This window comes from Balaenoptera ricei, chromosome 4, assembly GCF_028023285.1.
Source record: "Balaenoptera ricei isolate mBalRic1 chromosome 4, mBalRic1.hap2, whole genome shotgun sequence".
NCBI classification, from domain to species: Eukaryota; Metazoa; Chordata; class Mammalia; order Artiodactyla; family Balaenopteridae; genus Balaenoptera; species Balaenoptera ricei.
In genome coordinates, this window is record NC_082642.1 from 38,599,319 (window position 1) to 38,611,407 (window position 12,089).

At 36.6% G+C, this 12,089-nt stretch overlaps 1 protein-coding gene across 3 annotated transcripts in view; it reads right to left on the reverse strand.

Annotated features, from left to right (window-relative positions):
* Window positions 1-12,089, reverse strand: part of TOP2B (DNA topoisomerase II beta) — a 66,023-nt gene that overhangs the window by 16,719 nt on the left and 37,215 nt on the right. For all 3 annotated transcript variants that reach the window (XM_059920442.1, XM_059920441.1, XM_059920440.1), the window contains exons 11-25: window positions 11,594-11,732; window positions 11,123-11,280; window positions 10,865-10,990; window positions 9,819-9,929; window positions 9,628-9,733; window positions 8,231-8,340; window positions 7,801-7,893; window positions 7,589-7,703; window positions 6,075-6,196; window positions 5,714-5,862; window positions 4,914-5,145; window positions 2,762-2,896; window positions 1,959-2,159; window positions 764-959; window positions 526-617 (exon numbers count right to left, since the gene is read on the reverse strand). In XM_059920442.1, the coding sequence (XP_059776425.1) occupies window positions 526-617; window positions 764-959; window positions 1,959-2,159; window positions 2,762-2,896; window positions 4,914-5,145; window positions 5,714-5,862; window positions 6,075-6,196; window positions 7,589-7,703; window positions 7,801-7,893; window positions 8,231-8,340; window positions 9,628-9,733; window positions 9,819-9,929; window positions 10,865-10,990; window positions 11,123-11,280; window positions 11,594-11,732 (2,085 nt within the window). The remainder of the gene's footprint in view (window positions 1-525; window positions 618-763; window positions 960-1,958; window positions 2,160-2,761; window positions 2,897-4,913; window positions 5,146-5,713; window positions 5,863-6,074; window positions 6,197-7,588; window positions 7,704-7,800; window positions 7,894-8,230; window positions 8,341-9,627; window positions 9,734-9,818; window positions 9,930-10,864; window positions 10,991-11,122; window positions 11,281-11,593; window positions 11,733-12,089) is intronic.

Consider the following 12,089-nt stretch of genomic DNA (forward strand, 5'->3'; position numbering starts at 1 on the left):
CCAGCTAAAGACCTAAGCATAGGTCAGAGCACATACTTGGTGCTCGATAAATACTGATAAATATTGACCATTCTGTCTCTAGTCTCCCCAGCGTACACCAAAACCAGATCAAGTGAGTGGTGAGTGGATTCCACACTGTGGCCACAAACTGCCCAGGGGGAAATGATTTCTATGCTACCAGTGTAGTTCCCAGATAGTGACATGCACCACACAAAACCACCACCACCACCGTCCTTTAACGGCAGGCTCAGAAAGAAGGCTGAGGAGACGGAGCGACCTTCTCCAACCGGAATCATTTCCCCAGGCCCTGGCTGAGCCACACTGGCAAAGTGCCTGGCGGTGGGTGTGCACTGCAAGTTGCTGCACCCTAGCTGTTCTGTGGATACACAGAAGACTTCAGTCTCCACACAGACTACTCAGCACCTCTAGCAGTACTAAATTCAAAATTTAGGGGTTGGGGTTTTTGTTTGCTTTGGAAGTTGCTTTTAAAAGCTTCTCTGAATGTCTCGTTCTGCAAATGATTACCTTTTCTTGTGCTTCTTTCCAGGCTTTCACTGGGTCAGATTCATAACCTCTCTGGACTAACATTTGAATCAAATCTTTCTTTGACCTATTCTCTATGTGAGGGAAAAATAAAGTTAGGATCAAGAAAAGAGATTCAATTTGTATTTGTTTATATTCTACTGATAAAAACGTCTTCTATTAATAAAGTTTTTTTTTTCCATTTTAACTAATGTTCAAATTTTTAAAGGTTGCATCTTACCTATGGTAATCTTCCCTTGTATCTTCTCTAAAATGAAACGGGCTTGATTGTTAAGCTTTGTGGATTCTGCTCCCAGCATTCCTACAAGCCACTCCTTACGTAAACCATAATAGCTTAATCGTAAATCAAAGAATTCTTTCAGAATGTCTTGCACAGTTTCATACTTCTTCAGACATCCCATATGATCAAAGAGTACCTAAGCAAAACACAAAATTTTTGAAGATTATATAAATCTGTGTTGGTATTTTTAACTTGTATGCGACAGTATTTAAAATAACCATAATACACGTATATGAATACATACCACCCCTAAAAGCCAGAACAAAATTATTAAGTAAATATTCCTTTGGTGGCTCCAAGAAACTGATAAAATTCTATTCTCAAAACTATGAAAATATTTAAAATTGGAATAATTTTGAAAGATAAAAATAGGTCCTTAAAAAAAGGTACTTACTTAAAACTATATAAACTATGGCTATAAAGCCACCTAATAGATTTTTTTTCAAACTAAAAACAAGCATATTCTATCTGTAAGTTTTTAAATATTAAAGTTCTCTCTCTCCCATATACTCAATGGACATGCATTTGCCTCTCTCTTTGTTGTTTTTTATGAATGGGCTACAGTTCACTCAAACTTCAATTTAGAGGGAAATTTTACTTCTTCTCTATCTTTTTCTCCTTTTTCTATCAGCCTTGCTTGGCAGATTATGGCACTTTTTCTCAGTCACTGTGCTATTGCTGGATTTTTTTCTTTTACTCTTTCTCAAGTCTAAAAGCTAATTTGGAATGGAACAGGGTAATCATACATGTTCATTTTTTATCTTCCTCCCCAATTATCTAAAGTTTAATAAAGCAGATTAGAGTCATGAGGAGATAAGAACTCCACCACGAAAATGCTAATAGAGACAGGCATGAGGCACAAGGAGACCCTGCAACAATCACTCTCAGAACTTCCAGTCAGTGAGTGTGAGGGTGTGTGTATCCTGTGTGTTCAAGCCCAGATGCACAAATGCAGGGCTGGGGTTAAGAGCAGAGGATAACATTAGAGGAAAGGGAATGTACCTCTAGATTCTTTAGCAAACATACAGGGGGAAACGCATTCAGACTTACTATAGCTACTCCCATCATGAAGCCAATTACAAAAATCCAACTTACAGAACGCAAGGTTACATTCATAGTAAATCTAGTCAATTACCATGGAATTACAAGTAAGAGTAGTTTGCAGTTTAAAAACTTTGTGCAATCCAGCAGCTTCTGCTTGCGCCAGTTTCTCTTCAGTCATTTTCACCACAAATTTCACAGTTGTATCAGTATGATATTCTTTATAATCAGAAATTAATGCTGGTGTTTTATCTGTTCCATTTAGCATAGGTTCTAAAACCTGTTCTTTGTATACCTATAAAAGATTTAAAAATAAGTAAATCTTTCCTGACACACATTCATGTTCTTATTCTACAAGTCATGCAATCTAAACCTTCTCGACTCCAGTGGGGAAGAAGGGGAACCTCATCTCTATCGTCTCCTGCCCAGTCACTACAGTTGACGATACACGGGGATCTCAGTGGAGAAAGACGACATACAAGGTACTGGTTCTGATCTGCTCATACTCAAAAGGCAAGAAGAGGCTGAGAGTACAAAGCAGATGGCATCAACTAGCACTGACGAGGTGACGCGCGTACTTTTAGATCCAATACTGAATGACATGAGTTTATTGACCATATTTATAAAGGTTCAAAACACTATTTGTTACATACTGTTCTAGTCATTGCAATGTAAACAAAGATAATAGTCTTTTTAAAACCTAGCTAAGTCACTCTACATTTAGATAAGTTAACTTTTAAATTACCATTGGAATATTCCAATGAATGTGTCAAAAGTGTATACATGAATGTTTAAACACTCTACAGACACAGGGCAAACAATCATATTCTCACCAGAAAGGACTGCCTAACACAACTGCCACACGCAGCTCACAGGCAGCTCACGTCTTATACCAACCTGTGTCCAAGTTCTAACGGGAAGCTCTGTAATCTCCACTGTGTTTCTATCCACCACAAATATTTCACCACTGACTGCATATTGGTTTTGACCAAGTTCTTGGATTGTTCCTTTAAAGTTTTTGTAGTTTGGAAGCTGTAGAGAAAAATAAAAATACCTAAAGGCCCCAACTTCTCACTTGAGTGCCAGTGCCACCTCTGAATGCCCCTTAGTCAATGACCTATTGCTACCGACAGGTTCACACAACTGAAACTAAATTCCTCTCGTCGGCAATAGGCCCTCTCCAAATAATCATTCAATCTTGAATTCACAGCTTCTGTTAATATACTCTCAACAGCCCCCCAAATCTCAAAACCTCAGCACCACCTTTCCTGGTCTTCCAAGAATATCGCCTTTTTTTTTTTCCAGCTTATTACCCCTCCATCCTTCCTTCTCCCCTAGATTAAAAATCCAAACTCCTCAGACATTACGTTACAAGCCAAGCTAACCTTCTAACTTTTCTCCAGTGATTTGCCTTCCAGATCACACTACACTCTTCTTGCATGTTTCTCTTGAGTATTTTGAATATTCTCACTTTCACTCACTCTATCCACCAGGCCTGACGGTTATTCAGCTCTCCACACCCCATTCATCTATATAAATCTTACTTAGCCTTCTCGGCCTAATTACAAGTGAGCTCTCCCTCTTCTAAAATTCCTATTTGTCATCATCACTAAGAAGTCAGGCATATAGCACAGGACACTTCTGCTCACTGAGCAACTATTAACATCTTTTGTCACTGTAAACTTCATGCCCAGAGGTCTTGCCTTGACAACAGATTAACTTTTTGAAGACAGAGATCATGGTTCTTTATCTTACCACCTAGCACAGTATCATATATAGTAGATATATATATATATATGTATGAAACAAGTATTGATCAAATACACTGAGACAATAAATACTCTAAATGTATCTGAAATAAAATAAAATGCTATAATCATTAAAAGTAATTTCATACTTCTGTTAGAAATATTTTAAAGTACTTTAAAGTATTTAGGAGAAAAAAAGATGTTAAATCATCCCCATATTCTAATTTTCTTTTAAAATACAAATATGAAATCAAACTTGGAGAGAAATACTTAATATTAACAGTTTGTTTCTATATACATGGAGTATTTTTCCTCTTCGCTTATTTACATTTTCTACAATGAGCACTATCATTTTTGTAATAAAAATATTCTTCTATTTAAGTGTATCATGATAAAGGGAAATTTCTAGATGATTTTAAATCACGTAGAAGAGCGTAAGATACTTTTTTGAGGGTTTTCTTGGAGGGAGTTTGGGGGAAGAACTGAACATGATGAATGATGTAAGGTAAGGGCAAAAATGAAAAATATGGGGATTATTAAAATATATACAAGGTGTCTTTAAAGCATCCTTAATGACTCTAATATGACTTAGTAGTTTAAGAACAATAACATAAAGTTGCATATAACTTTGTCATAAAAACGTTATTCTCTATATAAGTTAGATATTTGAAAGCCTGAACTACAGGGTACTTTAAAATTTTAATAAACAGTTTCTCCCATAAACCTTATATCCAGGCTTTTTCCAAACTCTGTGTCTTTTTTTTTTTTCTCTTTCTTTCTTCCTTTCTTCCTTCCTTTCTTATTTATTTATTTATTTATTGCTTGCTGCATTGGGTCTTCGTTGCTGCGTACGGACTTTCTCTAGTTGCAGCGAGCGGGGGCTACTCTTCGTTGCAGTGCGTGGTATTCTCATTGCGGTGGCTTCTCTTGTTGCAGAGCACGGGCTGTAGGCGCACGGGCTTCAGTAGTTGTGGCTCGTGGGCGCTAGAGCTCAGGCTCAGTAGTTGTGGCACACGGGCTTAGTTGCTCCGCGGCATGTGGGATCTTCCCGGACCAGGGCTCGAACCCGTGTCCCCTGCATTGGCAGGCGGAGTCTTAACCACTGTGCCACCAGGGAAGTCCCCCAAACTCTATATCTTTTACAGTAAGCACACATCAAGTTACATACTAATAGGGTCCTTGCTGTCTACAATACGTTCTAAAATGAAAATGGTTCCATTACTTTCCTAAAATGACTGGATTTGTAGTTTACACATTGTCATCTGTTAAAACAACATAAGCAATTAGTTCTACGTAATCACCATGGGGTGAGGATCCAAGCCTTCCAGCATCCGTCTGACGTTGTTTACAATCTCCCTAGCATCATAGTTGGGTAGTTTACAAGCCCATCCTGTGCCGATGCCCTCAGCACCATTTATTAAAACCATGGGGATTATGGGAATATACCACTCAGGCTCTACGCGTTGATTATCATCATAAAGGAATTTAAGCAGGTTGTCGTCCACAGCAGGGAAAAGCAGTCTTGCTAAAGAGCTAATAAAAGGAAAAAGACAGACATGGAGCAATATCATGGTTTTAGAAAATAAAACTTCATACATAATTAAAGACTTCACATTTCAAAAAATCTTTTAAAAAGAATGCATTTGTTAAGAATTTTGGTTACACGTGCTTAATTTAAATTTAACAATAAAATTTACCTAACCTTATTACCAAATATATTTCTCTCAGGCACAAAGCCAGAATAAGACAGTCTTGTTTTACTTAAGTTATTTACTGACTTACCTGCCTAAATTCTTAGTATTGATAAATAAACTTTTAAGGATTTCCTCTTATTCTGACTAAACCACAAAACCCATCTTCAGCCTAAAAAGTAAAGTTGGATCAGAAAAAATCCTTACATTCGTTAGGACTGGTTCCACCAATAATTCATAAAAACTGAGATCAACAAATTTCATTCTATATGTGATCAAATAATTTGGAACATTCACCCTCAACATAATACCCAATCACCTCTCTCCGTAGTTATAATTCTATTACACATTTAGTTAGTTCCAATAAACTTCAAATAGAGCTTTATACCATTATATCAGCAAATGATCACCTTAACATTGTGAAAATGTAACGAGGACTTGCAGCGTCTTTGCCCCCGTGAAGCCGGGTTCCAAACTGACCGATGGGCTGAAGCAAGTTAATGTTGTTACTCCCCACAAAGTTCTGAGCCAAGTTCACGATAGTCATCATCAGTGCTTGCTGCAGGACAGAAGCAGACAGAATACAACATTCACATTCCAAATTTTCTAAATGGATTTCCTAAATTTTATTAAAACCCAAACTCTCAACTCTATTACATTTCCAAAGAACTTATAAAAGAAAAAACACTTTATTATGCTGAATTATCCTTCTACTATCCTCCTTCATGCCCATAAGTATAGTTCTCAATTAATTCCAATCTCCATGCTTACTTCTCCATGATGATAAGCAGACATCTCGGCAACAGATCCAGCCAACTGTGCGACTTTTACTTCGCGTTTATCATTCCTCTTGAAACAGGTAAATAAAACTTTTCGTTGGCCTGGTTTAAAGCCTATTTTTAAAAACAACAACCCTCTTTTAAAAATACTGCTCGGGATATAGTTGTAATGTTTCTTTTAGTGACAACAATGTTTTATATATTCAAGAGAAAAAAGCAAAGATATAGTTTGCTTCCGAAAAATAAGTAAAATTGTTTACTTGAGATTCTGTAACAAAATGAGTACATACTAACACATTTTATACCATCTCAATCTATTCCAAAGTGAAGAACCAATAGAAAGACACCCTCTGGTCTTAAAGAACTGCTCAGTGGCACCAAATTCCTTTCATAGGAGTTCCCAAACACTCATGTGCCCAAAATGCCAGTTGTGATTAAAGTACCAGCAAGCCATCAATGAGCCTGAAAACTTATTAGAATATCCCAAGTCAGGAAAGCTCTTACAAAGAAGAGATGTGTTCTGGTAGTTAAGAATGCAGGCTTCAGAATCTCACTCATCTGGATACTCTTCTCAACTTGGCCATGTGACTTTCCACAACTTATTAAACCATTAAGTCTCAGTGTCCTCGTCCGTGTAACAGAAATAATTACCTTCCTAATAGGGTGACCATGAGGATTACATGAGATAATGCAAGCAAAGCACTCTGCCTCCTGACCACTCTTCTCGCTCTAGGCCAGTGAGCACAGTAATAAACTTTTCAGTATATGCTAGCTATCACCATCATCATCGTGGGCCCAGAGCATGGCAGAAGCAAAAGGATGATAAAATATGGCCACTTTCCTTGAGAATTTTACAATCTAATTGAGGAGGAAAATTAACACAAGTAAAATAAGAGGCATACGATTATCGGCATAGAAGTCTATAGGCATCTGAGACAAATTTAGACGGCAATTATTAGGGAAGACATCAGAGAACGGATGTAACTCAAAGCTAGAACTACATGGATTAGCAGAACCATCTGTTATTAGCTGAAATACCAAGGAACATGAAGATCAACTAATCTGCTAAAAGTTATAAAACTCAAAATGCTCTAGACAGAAGACTAAAATCTGCTCTAAGTACTGGGTAGCAGTTTAACTTTTTTGTCAAGTTAAATAAGTTAAAAGCATTAGGTTTGGGGTATTGAGGAGTAAAGGTGTTTTTAAAATTCAGTCTCCAACAAATACTTTAGAACTTATCAAAATCACATTTTACTTTTTATTTTAAGAAGTCTCCAACAACTTGGGGCAAAAGCTTTAAAATTTTGCAAGTTAATTTTCTTTAAAATTTCAAAAAGGGTTTAAAAGATTCAAATAAAGAATATAAAATTTCAGAACTACTAAAACATCTCGAGAGCAACTTCAGAATTTTTAAATTTATTATAAGGATGGGTTAAAGTACATGAAATTAAAATATACTCAATGACATACAAAAATGAAAAAGATTGTTAAACAAAAGCTACTTACCATCAACAAGAGATGGTATAGATCTTTCATTGTCTGAGTTTGAGAAGAGAATCAATTCCTTGTTGATGAAATCATTGTAAGTCAAATGCTTTGTTGCTGTACCATATAAAAATTGCTAAGAGAAAAGTTATACAGCAATTATGTCATGATTACTGCAGGAATTTTAGCCTTTTTCTCTTTCCTCCCCCAGATCACCACTCTTTATGACTAACCTCTGGTAAGCCATGTAACCTACGCTGTCTCCGATCTTCCATAAAATTTGTTAACCATTCTTTTCTGTCATCGATCTTCTTCTTACTGAATGCCTGAAAGATTCCAGGTAACAATTTCATACATTAAAAATAAAAAGAATTTCATTATAAAATTAAAATTTATAAAGGCAAATAACTAATTATTAATTTCTGGGAAATTAACTTTTTTCCAATACGCTTTTATCGAAAATACACTTGAACAGTGGTGTCTGAATTAAAGAACTATGAAAGCAGGGCATAATCTGCGGTAATGGGAAATGACACCAAGATTAACTAGGTTGGGCTTAGAATTCTAAAGAGACTTACCACAGAAAACCAAGATTGGGAAGAAGAGTATGGCAGAAAGAGGGAATGGATATTAGGAGAGATTTTTTTAAATGAACTTTGTTACCAAGGTAATGGCAGCATCATCTTCAGGACCAGCATATCTAAATAAGATGCGGTGCCTTTCCATATCAGCAAAATATTCCTTGGCTTCCTTAGCTGTACTGGTACCCAACCCTGCACAATTTTAAAAATAAAAGTGGAAACAAGCCAGACAGAGACAGACAAATACTGTATGATCTCACTTATATGTGGAATCTAAAAAAAAATAAATCTATGTCAAACTCATAGTAACAGAGCATAAAATGGTGGTTGCCAGGGGCTTGGGGGAGAGGGAAATGGGGAGATGTCAGTCAAAGGGTACAGACTTTCAGTTTAAGATGAGTAAGTTCTGGGGAACCTAATGTACAGCATAATGCCTATAGTCAATAATACTATATTGTATACTTGAAAATTGCTGAGAGAGGGACTTCCCTGGTGGCACAGTGGATAAGACTCCACGCTCCCATTGCAGGGGGCCCAGGTTCCATCCCTGGTCAGGGAGCTAGATCCCACATGCATGCCGCAACTAAGAGTTCACATGCCGCAACTAAGAAGGCCGAGAGCCACAACTAAGGAGCCCACCTGCTGCAACTAAGGAGCCCACATGCCACAACTAAGGAGCTGGCAAGCCACAACTAAGGAGCCCGCGAGTCGCAACCAAGGAGCCCGCAAGTCACAACTAAGTAGCCCACCTGCCACAACTAAGACCCGGTGCAACCAAATTAATTAATTAATTAATTAAAGAAAATTGCTAAGAGAGAAGATCTTAAAATGTTCTCTCCACAAGAAAAAAATATATATATAGGGATAATGAGCAACATCCAGAATATGGGAAATTACACAGGACAAACAATCCAACTTTTTGAACAAATAAATTACAAGAAAAAAATATGAAAAGAGAAATAATATATTAAGATTAAATAGACTTATCAACCAAATGCAATGTGTGGGCCTTGTTTGGATCCTGATTCAAAAAAAAAATAAAAAAATAAAAACTATAAAAATGAACATTTTTAATACAATCAGGAGAATTTTAACCTGGATTGAATATTTAAGGTTATTAAACAAAGGTATGATAATGGTATTATGGACAATAAAAAAAATTCTCTTAGAGATACATACTAAAGTAGTATAGAAATAATTAATGCCTGGAAGTTACTTCAAACTAATGGGGTGGCAATGACAAGAGTTCAGATGAAACAAGATTGTCTGCAAAACGGTGACTGTTTAAGAACACAGGAAGCCCATTATACTACTCTCTCTACTTACATAAAATTTTCCCTAACAATTCTTTAAAACTCAGCCATAGCTGTTTCTGAAAGCTAAAAGAGACAAACTTTCAAAATATTTTACAATGCTCTCATAAAAATAAATTTACGTCAGTAGTAACGTCACAAAATTTAAGTGTTTTAGAAAACAAACCTTTGTAGTATTTTATTTTCCAGGCTTTCTGGTTTTCTATATGTTTTTTCCACTCATCAAATTCAGGAATACTATAGAAGGAAAGTTCCTGCTTATTTTTGCTAGCCTTAAATGAATAATAAAAAAAAAAAATTAGTTTTTCTGCTACTGTTTAAGACAACAGTATAAAAATATATTAATGTAAATAGTACCTTTACAATAGGCGTAATGAACTCTTCAAGAAAACCATGCTTCAAAAGTGATGGCCAATTGTGATGGATGAAATTAATAAGCAGGCCTTTTATGTGAGAACCATCTTGATCCTAAATAAATGTTAGTAAAGAGTGCTATAATAATTTATGAAATATAATTACTTACAAAACCAAATTTTTAGATGTATGAATGCAGCAATGAGGCAAAATTCCATTCAAATCTTACAACTGTGCTTTACAAAACATTCTTTGGATGATCACAGTCAAGAATTTTTTTCTTAAAATTCAAATAAAGAACATAGCTAAGTGACAGACTAAATCTTTCTGTCATTAAATACGCTACCATTATCTTTCTTATAGTTTGCCCAGATTTCACTAAAAGAATGATTTAAAGATGGAAATTAATGAAACAGGGTTATAATGCTACTTCACTGGAAGGAGAAATCTATGGAGTACAGGTATTCACAAGTCTTCTCCTAACATAAAAACTGATAAATTTCTGCTTAAAACTATACAGCAGCTTCTCATTGAAGATTTTCTCTAGAAATGCTTTCAATTAGAGGATGGAAGAGACAAGCAGTTGGATGCAAGTGGAATTCTTCCTTTTCAATTTTCTACTTCTTTCCTAATTACTGCCATTTCACTATTCAGGTCCTCCAATTTTTTTGTGCATCCCAAATTATGCCATCATATGCGAATATTAGCCATTATCGTACTGATTAATCTTTCTTGTAAATTTCACCATTTCCTTCCTGCTTATAGATAGGTGGGCTTCAACCCCATAATACTACACAGTGTGTTCTACTCTTCCCATACTTGTTGCATTTAAAAATATTTTTTAAATACCTAACCAAAGAGGTGGTTACCATAAACTAGATAATGTAGAATGTGCTTCACACAAACTGTACCATTAAACAATATCTTCCCCCTGGATGTAAATACAATCACTTCCACGTCTACTATCTTGGGACAAATCTCATGAAACAAGTATCAAAAGGACATTCTGAAAAAGATATGTTTGAATATGTGGCAACTTTTAAACCAACCTGATCAGTCATAATCATAATCTTCCCATAGCGTAAGGTTTTCAGCGATTCTGCATCATCATAACTTTTCTTGTATTGTAGACCAACTATCTTAATGATATTGTTTATTTCTGCGTTCTCCATGATCTGTGCAAACATGAAAAGGACGGAAAGTGTTTCAGAGTGTCTCCAGAGACAGAAGGTGAGCTGCAGGGACGCACAAAGCTCACAGTGCCAGCAAGGCACTCAAGTGCCGCGGGCACGGGCGCAGATACGCACCTGCTTGTGAGAGGCCTCCCGCACGTTGAGGATCTTGCCCCTGAGGGGGAAGACCCCGTACCTGTCCCTCCCAATCACGCCCAGTCCGGACACGGCCAGCGACTTAGCAGAGTCCCCTTCCGTCAGTATCAGCGTGCACTCCAGGGAGTGCCTGCCACCTGGGGGCAGAGGACACACATTCCAAAGTTCTCGAGTCCGCCCACGAGAGCCCGGAGCCAAGAGACTGATGATCGCAGTGACCACGGAGCGCTGTAAGAGCATCTTACACCATGCTCAGGGTAACTTAAAAATTAAGTGCATTTTATGGAACTCCTGCCCCCCCAAAATTAGTAATCAGTGGTACGTATGGCAATTTTAGTGAAGTAAAACCATACTCTGAACATAGAACCCTATGCTCTATATGTGGAAAGTTACAACAGTCTCTCACTGAATAAACACAAACTTAAAATCTAAAAAAAAATCTGAACTTACCAGCATCATTAGCATCATCCAGTTTGGGAATACCTTTGATTTTACTGTACTTTACTGATGAACACTTCTTGTTCAGCTGCGTCTGAGCCTTAAATTTCACCCAGTTCAGGATACTTTCCACAATGCCACAGTTAGAGGCCTAAAAATCAAAGAGTAATAATATACAAGCAAGCCAGAAGTTTATACACTTAGCTAAAGTTAGTGTAATACTTGGAATCTGTGCAGTTATAAGGCAAAACAATAGTAGTGATGATAATAATTGTGATATATGCTGGTAAATATTATTCTAACTACAGTAAAACTAACTCAGGCAGCTATTCACAATGACCTATTGTACTGAAATGTAAACACATGAAAAAAGGCCAACTTTACTACATATGAAAAAAGTTCTATTACAATAAACTGCATAAGGAATATACATAGCTTTTGTTACAAGTTAGTTTTGTGAAAATTAACACAGTAAAAGCTGATCCACCTATGAATTTACTTCCTGGGA